Here is a 19155-nt window from a genome sequence, read left to right as displayed (position 1 = left end):
GAAGTCTCGTATGCTCTGGTGCAGCTACGCGAGAACCCAGGTTGAAAGGGTCAAACAATACCAAAAAAGTAACGGCTATGTGGAGCACGATGGCAGATAACTTAACCCCAAGCCGACATGAAAAGAGTTTGGGGTTGTTGACAACAAAATTTGTAACTCTTTTGCAAGAGGCCAAAGATGGTGTGTTGGATCTAAAAGTTGTAAGTTGACTTCGTCGGTGGCTCTGGTAAAGTCCGATCATTTGCGGGGGCAGAACATCACTACACATTTTGTATAAAACGATATTGTTGTACCTATTCAACTTATAAAGCCATATCGGATTGTTTTCCAAGCTTTTAATGTGAATTATTGCGTGTCTTTGGTCAAGAGTTATTTCAGTGGACCATCAAGTGGCGTTACAGGCACTCGTTTCCATTAATAAAAAAGATACTGATAGGAAATTATAAACTGATTACGCTCAATATATGTGCCGAAAGTATTTTTTCAAAAATGTTTGGTTTCCACGAGTAATCAAATTTTGGATTTCTTCAACCTTAGTATGATGTTATTTATAATTTTTGTACCTTGCATATTAATGCAGGAGGAACCCAGAAGTTCATTTCTGAAAATAGATTCATCATTAACAAAATTTGGCTAACAAAGGTTTTCAAGTCGGCAGTTGTAAAATTCACACAACTGTAAAATTGAAGCACAATCTTAATTCTTTCAAACAAAGAAAAAAGGTGATTTGGGCCATTTCCAAATGTTTATTAAAAAGGAACAAAACGATTTTTCCATGGTACCTCCAATCGTCTTTAATAGTAGAGTTTGTCATATTAATTTATACATAAATAAAAATGTATTTGAGAAGAATAAAAATATTTAAAGCATGTAATAATGTTCATTTTTACAATTGTAAGTGTTATTCAGGGATCGCCAACCTCAATATTTTGTCGCCAATTTTTGCCAGAACAAGTAGTATACATTTTTTCAAGTGTTAATTTAGTCTATTAATGTAACAGGCAATGAAAATTACAAAAGATGGGTTAGTTAATACTCTAATTACAACAAGCATTACCAAAATGTTACAAAGTGTTACATGAAGATCCGTCGCGATTTTAGGGCTGCCCACTTGTTGAATGCAGTTTCAAAGTCTAATTTTTCACATCTGTACATGCTGATTCTCATTAAATTCTCCAGAGATGAGATGCAGAGTTTATTTCTGATGTCAGTTTTTATGAGGTTCATCTTACTGAATCCGTGTTCACAGTCTACAGTGCTGACAGGTGACACCAGTAGTCTCTCAGCAGCCCCCCCTCCTTATGGCTAGCTTCACAAAGTTTGTAGTGAATTGCTTCCTAAATCCCAAGAATGATCACTGAATGCTGTATAAATTTTCTCGACAAGAAAAATAGGATCTCCATTCCCACGAATGAAACTTACATGAGTCAACACCAGTCAATATTGGACCGTATATATATATAAGCATAAATTCACACCCAATTTAGGGATTCTTTCACTCCTGTATTTTGAGAAATAAATAATTATTATTAATTATGCAAAACTGTTTTTTTTTGCTATTTCTTGTTGCAGAGTTTAAGTCTCTGCAGCCGTAACACGGATTGATGGCAAAAGGAAAAGATCAATGAGTAAAATGCTGTACTGGCGACAGATATAATTGTGATTGAGATTTTTTCCATTTGCTTTGTATTTATATGCAGTAGTTGGTACTTCAAAGGTTATCAGTTTTCTATGACGGTTCAACAAAACTATTGTATTGGTATATGTAAAAAAAAAAAAAACAACAGAAGGATTAGCCATTCATTTAATTGTATCTGTTCTATTCGCATCTTCAGAAGTTGGTCAGTTGTAGGTATAGTTCAGTAGCATGATTGACTGTAACACAGCATACAGTACTCAGCCCAGATGTCAGCATAAGCAGATTATAATGTAACAATGCACTGTAAAGATGGGGCTGTCAATACGAACAAAGGATCATTTGTGTAACAGATCGATTCCAATGCATTGCTTAGTCAAGTTTGTGGCTTCCTTTCATTCTCCCTTTTAATTTATCCAGTCCAAATCCATGATTGTACGTACAAATTAAATAACTAAAAAGTCTGTCGCCCAAAAATTCACCAGATGGGATATTTTTGTCGCCAATAAGGAAAAAAATCGTAATTTGTGATGTTGGCGATGCCCAGGATGATCCCAGGTTATTGTCACTGAAAACAGCCTACTGTGTTAAAAATGGCAAAACGCTTCTCAGCATTTGCAGAAAATGCCACAAGGTTGACCATGCAGAAAATACTGTCGGTGGGGCAGCAGTCATCACAATCATCCAAAGAAGCAGCAAACAAGTTTATGGCTAGTAGGGTTGCCAAATATTTCTCAAAAAAAACTTATTTGATAGCTGAAAAGTATAAAATAGGTGCAGTTTTGTATGTCTTGCATATTTTGTCTAATTGAGGACTTTATCGGGTTTTTTTGTCATGTCAACTAAAAACAAATCTTGTGTTGTCTTATCTTAGTGTTGTTGGTCACTGCTTGAAACTTTATCTCTTTATTTGCCAATAACATGCACCATAAGCAGCCATGTTGGCAATGATTTTTTCTCCTAGAAATGACCCACTAAACTCAAAACTCAATTTCAGGCAAGCAGCATCAGTTAAAATACTGAAAATTTTCATCACAAAGGTTTCAGATCTTGTCCTTTTTTAATTATGTATGTGTCAAGCACTTATTTTGCAGTTTAAGATCATATTCAATTTTTGAGCACTTTGTCTTCCCAGTACACACCTCTAATATTATATTAGGCTATTACTATTATTATATTTATTGTTATTATGATATAAAGTTGAATTTTTTTATAGACAAAACATGTCAGCACAGTAAACATGTTCTAGTTTTTATCACCTTTAATGCCTTAATGAATAGAGTGCTGAACTTTGTTTACTTTCTTTTTGTCGCGGAACCGAACTGTCAGCGATGATGTATCTGACGCATAGACTAGCAAGAAATGTAAGTTAATTCTGAGGAGAAGGAAAATAAATCTTTGAAAGTTAGAAATCTTTATTATCAGTTTGCTCCACTAATAATGAACTATCCTAGCTACAAGCTCATGACTCAGAAACAATTGACTTCTCAGCTTTCAGATATTTCAATCAGATTTCTGCTGTCCTACATGAAGAGCTGACAGTGACTGCTTAGGGGTCATGATCTGGTGACCTATGCTATCACCATAATTGCTAATTAAGTCATTGTCTTCACATTTGGGAGACTGAGCAATGTGGCTGAAGATCATCAGTGTGTGCTGATCAATTTGATTCACTTTCAGATTTTTGAAAGCCAATTTCCATTGGCTAATCAGAGGCCTCCAGAACGTGACTCCTAAGCGGTAGCTGTATGATCTTCATGTAGGACACTAGAAATCTGATTTTAATTAGATTGGAGATATTTTCATTTTGACTCTTCCAACTTTTGGTGTTGATAGTCATATGGCTTCTCAGTTTTTAAATAAGAGTGTAGATCAGTTCTATGTTGTTTTGATTACAGTGCAGCAGATGGGATCATTTTCTGCTGATTTTTCCTAACAAACTGCATAGACCCAGATATGCTGGCATATTATATGACATCATGTCTGGGTCTACAATTTGCAGTTTTATTTGACTTTTAAGCAACTATATGCAATAAGTACTTCGTTATTAATCATTGCACGTTAATTTATCTCGCTTTTATCTTGTTGATAGGCTGCAGATACTCTTGCTGTACGGCAAAAGAGAAGGATTTATGACATTACCAACGTACTGGAGGGCATAGGTCTCATTGAGAAGAAATCAAAAAACAGCATTCAGTGGAAGTAAGTGCAGAATAAGCCACATCTTCTTTCCCATCATTTATAATAGGAGACTGAAATGTGGAAGTAAAAGTTTTAATATTGCAGCTGTAAAGATCGTCTTTGAAGTAAAAGACAAGATAGACTGGTTAACTGCAAGATGGTAATTTAGCTGGTGCCTTCTTTTGTTGGTAATAAGAAGGCTGCATAAAGACAATGTAACTTTACTGTAATCGGCAAATTTTTGATAATAAGCCCATCTACTGCTTTACAAACTTCTGGCAAATTTTTGATAATAAGCCCACCTACTGCTTTACAAACTTCTGGCAAATTTTCAGGTAAGATAGGTTCTATAAGAGCCTTCAACTTTATGAAGAATTTTCCCTGTTAGACACTCAGTAATATTTTTGTATGCATAGTTAGGTTCAGAAATGTACCCTTTTGTTTCCTAAATCTTCTTGTCCTACCCACTGCAGGGGTGGACTTGTTACAGCGCCATTTTGCCGCTGGACCTGCATTGATTAGAGACACAATGATTTTTTTAGAGAAGGCTCTTCATACTAGCCTCTTGGAAATGAAAGCCATTCGCAATGCTTTCTACACATGGGTGGAACGTTTCTATGGAACACAGTCCTGATAATGTGGGACAGTCACCAGACCTTAGCTTTGTGTTAGGGGAATACTTTCATGGGTACTCCCAACATCAGGTAATATATTCAAGTTTGACACATTCCTGGTCTGACCAATGTCCTGACCGACTCATTATCAAGGGAGGACAAATGATTCATTCAGAGTTGTCCCTCTAGGAACCTTCCATAAGGTCTTTGCCCTTTGAGACTATCCGTGTTTGACGTTTCATTTTCACTTTTCTAGTACCAGAGAAGTATGGGCTGTAACGCTCTTGAATCAGCTGGGATGTAATGTGGGCATACATCTCCCCTCCATCAATTAAGGTGAAATACCCTGGATTAATGATCTGCTTGATTTAGCAGCAGGCTAACCTAGACTAAAGTCATAGCAAGCTGTCCATTAATCCGTCTACGCTCAAACAAAGTCCTTCACCCCTGGCTCCTTTAAAGGATGTCCTGAATGAAAAGGAGTTGAGAGCTGAAGATTCTCCACTTTTAGGACATACAAGGAGATATTGTGTGTTATCAATGTCTAGTGTCATTATTAATGAATTCACACCACTCTCAGCACCCTTTCCTTAATGGAAAACTTCTTTCTCTTTAAAGATGAGAAGTTAGCTCCTATCACAATCAAAGAATACTGTTCCATGATCTAAAACGTGTTCAGACTTCGTAGAAGATACGATTTTGGCAACAAAAAGGTTATCTCCAACTTCAGAGATCTTGCTAGGATTTTAAAACTAGGAGTCCAGGACTCCTATTTTGGGAGAATCAGGAGTCCCACCAGCAACAGTTGCATTCCTCTACCAGAAGGATATTGGGCATACCTGAATTGGCTAACTTTCCAGATGAGTAGAACCAATGGTTCCATTGAGTTTAATTTTCTGACTTCTTTACACCACTGACAAAGCTGTTTGTCCATTAGAGTGAGAGTGAATTATATCAGGCCAAGGAAAGGTCTTATTTGAAGCACTAAGCTAGGCATCGTACGTAGAGTTTCATGTGAACTATCAGTTCTAGCAACGTGAGCACTCTGTTACATCTCAATTCAATCTTCATCAATTTGCCATTTATCCCCAAAACCAAATTTGCAAACAGCATATTGTCTCTCATGTCTTGATTTTGAGGTTACATGCACTGCTTATTCAGCTTCACTTGGAAGTGAACACAATAATGAAAGCTACATTTGTTCATTTGATGTACTCTTATACACAACGTCATCACTGGTACTTTCTGCCTATGAATTCGGTCACTGTAAATATCAGTTCATTTTCACACCACTCTGCAGCTAGTCAAGTCTTTGAACTTACCGCCAAGCTATTGGGTCATGTTCTTTTGATGTACTCTAACAATGCCAAAGGGCATCTGGGGGCCATTCAGTCACTGAACTTTCTCATTGTAAATATCAGCACAGCTAAAATGATCCATTGATCAGTATATTTTCCCACTCAGCATGTGGTTGAAGCAGGACTGGCAAGCCCTTGAATTTGCTATCCAGCAGTTGCATGCATACAGAGGACTCCTGCATAAGTCATTTTCTGCATCCCAAATAAAGAAATTGCATCCAAATACATGTGAGTAGGCGTTTCCAAGACCTCTGGACTTGCACTAAAATTTAACTTAATTTGTTACTGTTATTTGTTTCTAACATATCCAGATTATACTCACATTATTTGCAGTGGAATCTCTTGTCAGGCTTCATTTGGCCTAACTTGCCCAAGTTTGAGCCACCATCAACCTCTCTCACTCTCTCTCATACACACAAACAAACATGCATGCACACACACACACATATTATTTGCAGTGGAATCTCTTGTCAGGCTTGATATGGCCTAACTTGGCCAAGTTTGAGCCACCATCAGCCTCTCTCATACACACAAACACACATGCATGCATACACACATGAACCCATGTGCAGAGTTGAGATAGCAAGTGCTTTGGTTGACTCAACCTCCATGGGCCCCCAATTGATTGGCAGGATAGACTGATAAGAAACTTGGGTAGTCGGGACAATAAATATCATTCCTCAATTGTATTTTCAGTGGAACATTCAAGCCTTTATTGCCACTGGTTTGATCAACTGTATAATTATAAAATTTGATATGTTCATACAGTGTATATTGATTTATAGTGAACATACAGTGTGTTATCCAATGAACCTATCTAGACACTGGCTGTAGACAGTAATCTATTCACTAAGTGTAGGCCTAATATAGTTCCAACATCGACATGATCTCCTCTGTCAGGCAGCTGCAGGAGAAATGCAGAGAACACCACCAACCCCTCTTCCTGGCATTTATAGACCACACCAAAGCATTTGATCTGGTCAGCAGAGACAGACTCTTCACAATCCTGGCGAAGATTGGATACCCTCCAAAGCTGCGAAGCATGAACCAGTCCTTCCACAATGACATGAAAGGCACAGTGCAGTGCATTGGCTCAGTGTTCAACCCAGTTGACATCCACAGCAGAGTGAAACAGGGCTGAGTCCTTGCCCCCACACTCTTCGGCATCTTCTTCGCTGTCCTGTACACGTGATCAGACGGCAGACTGTTCAACCTGGCACAACTGAAGGCAAAGAGCAAAGTGTGTGAAGCAACCATCAGGGACAAGCTCTTCGCAGACAATGCTGCTGTATCCACTCACACAGAAGCTGAACTACAGTGCCTGATGGAGTGCTTTGCTAAATCATGCGATGAGTTTGGGCTGACCATCAGCCTAAAGGAAACAAACGTGATGGCTCAAGATGTAGACCCCCCCAAGCATCATCATCAACAACTACGAACTTGAGGTAGTCAGTCAGTTCATGTACATCGACTCTACCATCACCAACAACCTCTCGCTCGATGCAGAGCTAAACAAGCAGATTGGAAAAGCATCAACAACTCTCTCCAGGTTGTTGCAGAGAGTGTGGAATAACAGCATGCTGACTCTGAACAGTAAGATCTCCGTGTACCATGCCTGTGTGATAAGCACTCGCATGTACACCAATGAAACCTGGACTCTGTACACATCACAAGAGAAAAGACAGCACCTTTCACATGCAATGCCTCCAACGCATACTCAGGCTCACCTGGAGAGATCGAGTAACAAACAACGAGGTGCTTGAACATGCCAAGATCCCCAGCATGGTCACACTCCTCCGCTAATGTCGCATCAGATGGATGGCAGACGGATCCCCAAAGACATTCTTTATTCGAAACTTGCCTCTGGCAAAAGGTCAATCAGATGGCCACATCTCCACTTCAAGGATGTCTGCAAGTGCGACATGAAAGCCCTTGACATCAGTGTTAGCACCTGAGAAGAGCTTGCTCTAGACACGTCCAGCTGGCAACATGCTCTGATCACTGGTCTGAAAGCAGACGAGGACGAGCTACACTTGCTAGCTGATGAAAAGCGATGACAGAGGAAGAAGACCCACACTAGATTCAACCTTCAAGTGCAGCAAGGACTGCCACTCCCGTGTTGGGCTACACAGCAACAGTAGATGCTGCACAACCACCAACAGGGACATCTCTCATGGGTGCACTTCCATCATCTCTCGAGATTAATGGATGCCAATCAATATCATTTTCAAACAATCGTTATGACTGGTGATTTCTAAAATGGGCACCCCCAATTTTTGGGGGTGGGTGGTAAAATGTTAAATGTTTATATTGACAAGGAAAAAATAATCTTGTTTATTTCCTACAAAGCATCGTTTTTACATATCTGGTGTTATAGATATCTTTACATATCTTTGTTTTAAAACAGACAATAACATTTGTAAGTTGTCATGGAAATTACAGTTGCCAGTCATTGTGATTTTTGTTATTGTGTTATTATTGCATGTTGAACAGTATATCACCTTTTGCTGAAGTGATAACATCAGTTCCATAAGTAGGCCACTGTGACCTAATTATTGATGTGTCATACAAATGATCTGTTTAGCCTCACCAGACAGTATCGCCATGCTTTATCGGACAATATTGGGATACCCTCTGTCCATCCATCTATCCCTAACTACTTCTTCCAAACCACCACATGGAAATTCACCAAACACGTTTCCCTTGATGATAATCGTCTGCTTAATTTTGTCATCCTTCTCTTTCCTGGGAGGTGGGTCAGATGTCAGATTAGCAAAAATTGCTATCTTGATGATTTTAAATGTTATTGGACAATACTTTGTACATGCATTCCTAGCAAGAGGACACAAGTTTGTGAAAAAGATTTGGGGTTACTATTCCTGGACCATGGTCTCTACCGGGATGCGGAATGTAATAAAAACCATAGGAACTGCCCATGAAGTAGGCATTGAAAAATAATAATCTCTTCTTTGTGCATAAATAAGTGCAGGCTTCTGACAGCTCTAATTAGTCCATATGACAAAAAAAAAAGGTCATATTGAAATCAGATTACTTGCTGCTTCTGACAGCTCCAATCAGTCTATGTGAAAAAAAAGGTCGCATTTAAAATCACAGTACTTTTCTGTTTTCCCCAGAGGAGCTGGTCCTGGCTGCAACACACGAGAGTTCTCTGATAGACTGGGCACTGTCAGAGAAGAGTTGGGTGACTTGTCCAAGAAGGAGGAGGAGTTGGATGAACTCAAGAGACGAATTCAGCAGAGTATCAAAAATGTCACTGATGAAGTAACAAATACACAGTATCCTTTGCTGCCATTCAAGTCTTCAATTCTGGACAATTGGTTTTCAGACTTGAAGTAATTTTTCTGCTGTGGCTTCGTTAAAATTTTATTTTAAACATTTCTTGTATGAATGAAAATTGTACTGTTTATTTACATTTGAAACAGCGTCTGTGCACAGTATTCTAGGCCCCATATTCTCAAAAGATTTTGAGCATGAAACTCGCGTATCAACTTAATGTTCCAAAATTTGATCTGGCAAGTCATTACTCCCAACTCTGCACGCTAAGTTTAGCCCTGATGGGGTGGGGTATTCTGTTCAGACTCAGCTTGTCCACCTGTCCAATCATTCATCTCACTTTTCTTTGTTCTTAATCTCTTCTGAACCCTGTGAGACATCCACATGAAACTTTGAATGATGTAGTCAGTCAGGTAATTTTCTTAAGAGTTATCCACATTTTTACTACAGATTTTGCATATCCATTCAAAAACTCAGCGGGCATGGGGATGTAGAACAAGCCAGATGTGCACTCCTGCATCTAATGAGAGGTGACAAATGGAGGTACAACTTACCTTGGTTGGATTGCTCAACTCAAAGCCAAAATTATTTGAGTTTGATCATTAGATCAATCCAGGTCAGCAGCTGTGGTTTATCCTTGGGCAAAGTATTGCTTCAGACCAAACAATTGGTACATTGCACTTTTCTGTGGTTAATGAACTTTGTTTGTATATGTATCATGACCTAATATTTTGAGTGGAGGGATATTATGTAAGCACTCGCTGACATTTCAGAAATCCAAATAGTTCCATAATATTTTCTTTGTTAGGACCATTCATTGATATTGGAGGGGTCTTCTTTTCCATCTGTCTGTCCTTTGACATTTTTTAATAACAACCATAGCTCTGCAGCCCCTGCACATAATTGGGTGCCATTAAGCAGGTGAATGGCCTATTGAACATAGACGTGCCTTTTTCAGGTCCTGCCAAAATATTTCCAATTTTGTTTACTCCACCTTTGATGGAGTTTAAGCCCTTTTTTAATGAACTTCATGCCTTCACATGGGATGTAGCTTGTAACTAGCATTATGTTGTTTGTTATGAACGTTTATTTTGCAGACATTTGTGTAACTTTTATCGGTTGAGACTCATCTGCTCCATTTTGGACCGAGTTATGTGCCACATTTTGTCCTCATGAAAACTTATCTTGCATGTAGTCAGCATAGTTAAGAACCATTGAACATATTTATGGTTGTTGTCAAACAGTTTGATATCTTTACATGGATGTTGCTTGTAATTTGCATCGGCCAAGAACCATTCAACATATTCAGACATATTGATTATAAGTATTATTTCTTCATCCTAGATGTGCCTTTTAGTAGTTTTTGTATGTTTTGCATCATCTGTGACATAGGTGTCAAACCTATTTACTATAATGAGCCAGATTTGATATAAATGTACTCAGGCCATACATCTCATGAACTATGCAAATGATACAAATATGACACTAATAAGAGACCTGGTCTGTGAGCTGGACTAATGAGTGCGGCAGACTGCATCCATCCTGCGGGCCTTATGTTTGACACCCCTGATCAACACCAGTTTGGATAAAGTTATGGTCATTGTTCATCAACTTTGTATCTTGACACAATGTTGCATGTATTGAAGGAATTGGATTCCAGGACCGCTCCAGTTTCCTAGTGGTAAGATGATCTGCCTCGGAAGCAGGAGGTCGTGGGTTTGAACCCCGGCCGAGTCATACCAAAGACTTACAAAAATGGTACTAACAGCTGCCTCACTAGGTGCTCGGCATTAAGAAGTTAGTGTTAGGACTGGTCGAGCTGGTGTCAGGATAATATGACTGGCTGAGACATCATGCTACATGTCTGCGGCATTATGTCCCAGTGCTAATTACCACTATTAACTGCCACACTGCAGACATCATAGCGATATGACTGATTTTTTTTTAAAGCTACGTTAAAAATCATAATCACACACAGACACACGCTTGGATTCCAGGCATTCCACATTATGACCACTGAATGTCCGTTTCCTAGCTTCAGTTTCCAAATACATTTTCCTTACCTTAAGACAATTCTAGAGTTGGTTGTAGTGAGATTGTACCTTTCCATTGCACCCTTCACTAACAAAGTCATTAAAGTGTTTTTGAGCACAACCTCAAAGTCTAAAATTTTGATGCTGTGTAACTTTACTCTAAATAAAGTTAGAATCATAGAATGTTTCAGGATTTTCTCATTATTTGTTCCACTGCTAGCTGTCTCAATGACTTGGATATATTCCATGTATTCTTCCTGATTTATGTACCTGCCAACCTTCTAGACAATGTTAGAGGGGGATTTTTTAAATACAACACGTTTTGTGATTGTGATTTCAGGTGTAAGAGGGTCAGTTCACTAGACCCAAATAAGAGACATTATAAAATTTAGGATATGCTATCTATTCATATAGATCTGTAGAAAATGACATGAAATTTGAATTAGGAAAATAAAAATATGTATTTATTCTTCAGATAAGTTAATACAAATCCAAACAGAAAATATCTAGTATAGGTAGCATTATAGCATTGTCATATGTCATGAAAATCATGAACACACAGAAATGATATTAAAAAAATACACAAAATGTCTGTTTTTAAAATTGTTTGGACTGCAGAATATAGTATTAATTTTTAGCCTGCTGACTTTGCAGCTGTGAATAGCTTATTGGCAGGTTTGAAGGCTTACAGATGTCACTACTGTTCATCTTTGCATATGCTACGGGCCAACCATTGAATTTTCAGGGTGGTGGTGGCAGGGACTGGGATATGTTTGGAACAAATTTATGGTTCTCAAATAGCTTGGGAAAAATACTTTTACTTTCAGTTGTAGATAAAACAAACAAATTTTATGCATCATATAACCTGAAAAAGTTATCTTGAGTTTTAAAAAAAACATATCCTGGTTCAAAAGAAAGTCCCATCCCACACTCCACCTTCACTAAAATGATCAGTCCATTACAGACTAGAAGGCATTGTTGTTTGAACTTCCACAAAGATTCTGTTACATTTTTCTGGGTGCGTAAAATGTTCTTGCTGCATCTGCTCTGATACAGTATGGGGACACAGTGTCAGTAGGTGTGCTGTCCATTACTTCAAAATCAATGATTTCAAAATGATATGCATTTATTCCAACAATCAAATTAATCATGTATTGCATTTTGTATATCAATTAAAATATGACTTGAAAGAAATGTTGCTGCTAATCATAAACCATCAATCCATCTTTAATAAAAATGGCTTAAATATTCTTATTCAAGTTCACAAAGTGTAATAACTGTCTCTTCAACATGCATCTCATTTATTTACCTAACTTCAATGAAATTGGCTTGTTCCACTTAGTGTATTTGACCTATGCTAAATGAGCTAGTGGGCTATTCCACAGCAGTGCTGAGAGGACTGTCTACACAAAGTCACTATTATTGTTGTCAGTTTGTTAAGTAACCTGTGCAATGGTTTCTATTTTCCTCTGACCACCTTTACTTATTAATTGCCTCCATGACAATCAGCTGTATAAACTTCCTCATGGTGATAATTTTATATGAGCATTTGGGATGACCTTTGAATCTTTATCCTGGCTATACTTAATGGTTATATATTGTGGTGTGAAGAATGCTCTTTCTTTCTCTCTCTCTCTCTCTCTCTCTCTCTCGCTCTCTCTCGCTCTCTCTTATTTTTAGAACATTAGTGAAAATCATGTTTTTATGAACACAATTAAATTATGGGATTTAGAAGTCAGAAATCATGCTTTTTGCATGACATGTTTTGGCAATTCGGATTTGGGACTAGAGTTTTGTGCACAAAATATTTTATGAACATGGGGTTACATTCACAATGATTATTATGTTGTTGAAAACTTACATTATAAGAGTGGTATGAATTGAAGTTTTACAATCTGGCTTTGATCTTCCAGTCAGATTCTTTTTTACATTGCATTCCTTGATGTGTAATCAGACTTGCCTATGTAACACACGAAGATATTTGTAAGTGTTTTAAAGGGGATACTTTGTTAGCCATACAGGCTCCCTCAGGAACCCAGCTGGAAGTGCCAATACCAGAAATTGTGAGTATATTTGTTAGATTATGTATGTGATGAAACAGAATTTTGTTGGAAGAAAAAAAATTCCTACTCACAATTATTTACATCTTTGTTGACATTTCCAGATCACACATCAACACCACAACACCAATTACTCATCCTGTTAAAACCACCTACGTTGAAAACAAGTTCTCTCTACCTGTCTTGTGGAGAACTGTTTGAATTTAACTTAAAAATTTATGGTGTCCTCCTGTTTACAGTACATATTGAATATTCATCATAAGTTATATTGTGCTGGTGAGAATCTAGATATCATATGGGAATACAAAAATAATGCTTTGTTTCTTGACAAGTAATAATTAAGGCCCTGCTGGACAAAATTGGTGGAGTGCTATGGTAATCAGCCCAGTTCCATTCACCTGCCCATCAACAGTTTGGTTTCTGCAAGATAATTTTACTGGAAATTTTTGGATTTTAACCAGTCAAATAAAAAATTGGTATTCAGCTTTTTTTAGCATTTGCATTGGAGATGCCTGTTCTCGCAACTTTTATTTCTGCAGTGTAACTTTACTAAAGGTTGTTAGATTTAGCATACAGCTTTTTATTGCCAAGGTGGGGATGGGTTCAACTTGTGTGACAATGGAGTTTTTTTGTTGAAAATATGACATCACAAAAACAACAGCGCTGTCTACTAGAGAAAATGTAAACTAGCATTGAGTATCACTATTTGAAGAAGAGAACTTTGAGAAATAAATTCACGCGTTGAGCTGTCTACAGCTATATTGCTTGGAATTTTAAGTCTTTTTCCTGTCCATAATTTTTCTCTTTAGGTTTCCATAGGACTGAACCCAGATTGATTATAAGATATTTTTTAAGTACTAAATAATTTAGACTGCAATGTTGTATGTTTTCTATACGCAGTGATTTTAAACGAATTTTATTTTTGAATTTTTTTAATGGGGGTTTGAGAGCTTTTTTACACTATGGGGGGGTCTGAGTTTTTGTGATGGAGGGGGTTGGGGGAAAAAAAACTGCCAGAATTGTGTGACGTTATATGTGGGTGGCCCACATATCTTGAATAAGTTTTATTTCCATTATTCCAGAACATCACATTCAGAAGTTATTCACCATGATTGCCCTTCCTTTGGTTTACATAGCTTAACTTTACCAAAATATTTAGGATTTCAAAAATATTTGGCCTTCAGCTTTATATAGCAGACATAATTTTTCTCCATTTTAAAGCAGAATTCTGCTTTTCTCCTGACTTGAATTTAATTTTTAAAACCGGTCTGCCCTGTCCCATTCCGCAACGATCTTTGTAAAGTTTTCATTCCATATATTAGTTAGTGCAAGAGTCTCATAAAGATTATTCTGATTGGCCAAAAGTTTAAATTCATCCAATGAATCTTTGTGTAATGGAAACTAATGGCAATGGAAAGAAGAAGCATGCTTGCAAAACATGGCGTCCCGAGTTGTTGAGAGAGACCCTAACACAAAAAGTTTAGATAACAGTTTAAAAAACTATGGTAATGGGAATGGCTTGAGCAAAAAGTGAAGAGAAATTTAGTTGGTAAGTTTATAAGAAAACTGAACGCTAGAGGACTGGCATTTTGTGACCTCTGCAAGAAAGATCTGAATTATGGTAATCACAGTTGGAATAGTTTAGAAAAGCACCTACAAAAGAATCTGTATACGGAAAAATTGAAGTTCAGAAGGCATCTAGAAAAGTGCAGTTACTTACTGTAAGAAGAAAGATTTCTTGCATGAGAGAACAGATGTAGCCCTATGTCAGAATATGCTTACTGCATGTCACCAATACAAGCACCAGCTTGAAAGGAAAAAAGTCTCTCATTGAGTAGGAAAAATATGATTGCACATTGAGCCCAAAAAGTCAGTGGTGACAAAAAGGAAGACTAAAGAAATCTTTGCCAAAGCCGCAAAAAGAACTCGACTGGCATATCAATAGGTTGTGTCCAGTGGAGAAAAAGACAAGTGAATGTATGGGATTATTTGTATATAGTTGATGTATTTGTGTGTTTATTTTATAGATTTGTTAGGAAAAGAGAAGTATAATATGTTTGCTGCAAATATTGACAAATTGTTGTGACTTAATTATGATGTGAACACTGACAAGCACATGAAATAACTTCAGCATCAATTGTATTGGAGAACAAATTCATGTGACAATAAATATTCTGAAGTTACTCAGGTCAAGTTGAACATTTTTGATAAGTTAATTAGTTTTTCAAATGATTATTGTTTTATATTATGATCATTAGTTGCTTGTTGTTGTTGTGGGGTTTAACATCATTTTTCAGCACATGATAGGCTATGCATGGCGGCCAGTATTACTGGTGGAGGAAGAACCCAGGAAACCACTGTGAAGAACCACCAACCCATGAGAAGCTACTGGCAAGCTTTCTCACATACCCACATTGGCCGAATCCTAGACTCGAACCCATGCAGACAGGGGTGAGATGGCAGTGATCCGTAACGGAGAGCGCTTTAGACCACTCGGCCACTTGGGGCCCCATCATTAGTTGCACCAGGAGCAGTTTTTTATGATTGTAAAATGCATTTTTTGGACTATCGAATCAGGGGCACTGCCTCTCAAGACACCTATGGGGGAGGATCCCCAACCCTCCTTAAATTTTGTTCAGCTTTTTTTCTGGAAGACCAAAATCAGGTCTGATGTAGGTAAGACCATGAATGTTTTCTATTTCCAGGATTTCATTAGATCCTTTAGAAGGGTTATAGCCCCTGATTTTTAATCTTCCTAGCTTTGCTTTCATCAATTTTACTTTGCTTAAGATTCTCGGATTTCTGCCAGTTTAGTATGTACTATATTGTATTTGAAGGAAACTGGATGAGTTGGACTTCCAGCATTTCATATCTTTATTTTCAAGAGATGTGAATGCCATCATCAGCGTTTGCTTTACCAATACAAATTTCCATGTTCACAATCGTGCCTAACATGTTGTAAACATGGCCAAGCCATTTGTCATTCCATTTTTTCCTCACTGTTCATACAACAGTTGTGCCTTGTTTTTTGATTTATTGTTTTACTTAAAACGAAACACTTTTTGTTTTACAGGGTCCTGGTTATCAAAGAAATTATCAGATCAATTTAAAAAGTCACTCTGGTCCCATTCATGTGCTGCTTGTAAATAAAGACACAGAGAACACAAGTCCAGTGGTTGTCCAGGTCCCACCTCCAAATGAAGAGTTGGCCAACCAGGCAAGAGCAGCAGCAGAGGCTGCCCATAATCAAAACCTTGATCCAAATCTGCATCCTGGAAGACAAAGGGCTCCACCTAAGGTTAACAAAATGTTACTTAAGAAATTTTTTTATTTTGCATACTGTTAAGATGCTTATGCAAAACATACACACACCCTGCAAACATCATACATATGTGTGATTGTATGTGCTAGCAGATATGGATCTACATTCTAGTTTGCAGTTGGTGGTTGGTACATATTGAGAAAGGTAAATACTGTGCTTCATTATTAACACAGTTGTGTGTGGAAAATGATTGCACAATTTATGCTGAAAAAAGTACACAAAAACACTTCTTTTCTAAAGAAAAATTGACATGTCCAGTAACTCTTTAAGTTAACTTTATTAAGAGATTTATCAGCTAGCAAAGATGATATAAATCAAGTTTTTTGTTAAATTTCCTTTTTATCATTTGGAAAATACAGAAACCTTCATCATGTGGAATGCAGTATTAAACGGGAAAATGGGAAAAACAACAGAAAGCAAACACTCGCTAAGTTTATGCGGGAACGGAAATTTTTCCACAACTGGCCACTACATAGTAGTACATTTTGAACTTCCGATTGTATGAAGCCTGGATGTAGCAGTGGTTTAAATTTAAATCATTCACTTCAACATGGCTGGCTGCCAATTCCAACTTCTATGGCTAGGTGAATAAAAACATGAATTTCGATTATGTTATCTTTCTCAGAGAGCTTTGCAAAATGCAAATTATGCCAGAAGGATATAGAATATTAACATGCAATGGGAGAGAATGCTCCATGGTCACATGCAGCTGAAAACAAATTAAAGCTCTTCTAGGCCTAATGGCCCTTAATACAGGCAAAATAAGAAGCCTTCAGCATGAAATCATTTTTTTTACGAAAGAGGTATGTCTATGAACACAGAGATTCATGTTTTAAAATAGAAACTATATAGTCTTAATTATGAAATTAGTTCAATCCAGTTCTATTTTGGGATTGAGTGGAAATAGCACAGACGATAATTGCAATGAACACGATAAATCTAAAAGTAAAGAATACAGCTAAGCTGATAGAAATATTAATACATCTAATCTGAAATAGTTTGAAATAACCAATTTAAAGCTGTTAATCGGTCATACTCATAATCGGGCTGATTATTGGAACAATCTGTATAATTGGTATCGGCAGAAATAAACAAATTTCCAAAATATAAATTTAATCATAACATTCATCTTGACATGGCTTGAATTTTAAATCAGAATTAAATAGTGGAAATTAAGGAATAAACATTTGATTTGGGGGTTAATTGAAAGACAGTATATTCTTAAAAGTAAATACTTTTTAACACGCTTGCTGTAAACTACCGCTGATTGTCTGCTCACAACAAATTATCAGTACCATGCATGTACTCATCCTAATCACAACAGCCAACCAGCCAGTGAGGCCTCATGTGGTTGTTGAACTTCCAGCATACACATAACAGGGATGGTCCTGGCTTTTAAAAATTTGTCGCCAAATAAAAATCACCAATCTCAATATTTTGTTGCCAATTTTCAACATATGTTGCCAGAATAGGTAGTGAATATTTTTCCAAGACTGTTAATGTAACAGTCAGTGACGATTGAAAAAGATGGGATAGCTATTACTTTATTGACAACAAGCAATACAGCCATAATATTACAAAATAAATCATTACATTACTGTTTTGCACTACTTCCATGGTCTTTGCATTGCGCATCACCGTTAGTGGATAGGTCTAGCAGTTGTCACCTGAAATAAATGCATTATCAAATGTAAAATATCTACTTTCCTACATTCTCTCTTTTTTTAATAGAAACATCAGGTATTAAACAAATCTATATTATGTATATTATTTTCCAAATAATAGTTTTGTAAGAAACTTTATTTAAATAATGACATTTTAATACTAAAACCCTATGATTGTACTTTGCAAAGTAAGATAAGTGACGTATAATGCGGCCGTTGATTTCACGCATTCAGGAATTAATGTGCCCCCACCCCCTTTTTTTTATTATGGCTAGCTCCACAAAGTACATCTCTGTCAACCAGGAGTTCAGAATTTTTTTGTACCGCGCTTTACATGCTTTGCTGGTTAGTGAATTGCTTTCTAAATCCCAGGAATGATCACTGAATGCTGTAGATTTTTTCTCGACAAGCAAATTATGATCTCCATTCCCATCAATGAAACTTACATGAGTCAGCTTGACCTGGCATTACTGTACCATATATATAAGCATTGATTACCATCATTAAATTAAAAGAAGGAATGAAGAAAAATGTCACAGAGCATATGTGCCCCCAAAAAACTAATTCGGAATAAATATGTTATTTAGTAAAGAGTTTTATTTGCATGTATGAGTTAGCAATAAAAAGTAAGGTGGGATATAAAATGTGGGAAGTAGTTATCACATGTATGGTAGCTTGAGACCACATTTGAACTGTTGACATAAATCTGCACCCATTTTAGGCATTGTTAGTTATAACAAAAATAGGGTATGGTTTACTTGTCAGTCAAATGTTAGTGCTTTCACTATCTGTAGAACAGGCGGTTTCTTGAAATAATCTATATGGGCAATTTTAATAATCGGCTATACATGGTATCGGAATAATTAGCAAAAAGTGACATTGGTACAGCTTTAATCCCTATGCTGTTTTTAAATAAGCAGTAATATAAAAAACAAATATCTTTACTTTTTTGTTTATGGGGCTGAGTGAAGAAGAAAGGAAGATATTGAAAAA

At 37.1% G+C, this 19155-nt stretch overlaps 1 protein-coding gene across 1 annotated transcript in view; it reads left to right on the top strand.

The window, feature by feature from the left end:
- Nucleotides 1–13: 13 nt before the first annotated feature.
- Nucleotides 14–19155, top strand: part of LOC149780546 (transcription factor E2F5-like) — a 43412-nt gene continuing 24270 nt past the window's right edge. The window contains exons 1-5 of the mRNA XM_089937570.1: nt 14–200; nt 3729–3838; nt 8924–9085; nt 13071–13179; nt 16250–16474. Coding sequence (XP_089793696.1) covers nt 78–200; nt 3729–3838; nt 8924–9085; nt 13071–13179; nt 16250–16474 — 729 coding nt within the window. The 5' untranslated portion in view covers nt 14–77. The remainder of the gene's footprint in view (nt 201–3728; nt 3839–8923; nt 9086–13070; nt 13180–16249; nt 16475–19155) is intronic.

This window comes from Sinohyriopsis cumingii, chromosome 16, assembly GCF_028554795.1.
Source record: "Sinohyriopsis cumingii isolate HCF-2022 chromosome 16, ASM2855479v2, whole genome shotgun sequence".
NCBI lineage: Eukaryota > Metazoa > Mollusca > Bivalvia > Unionida > Unionidae > Sinohyriopsis > Sinohyriopsis cumingii.
The sequence above is the reverse complement of the archived record's forward strand: the minus strand, read 5'-3'. Positions and strand labels throughout refer to the sequence as shown.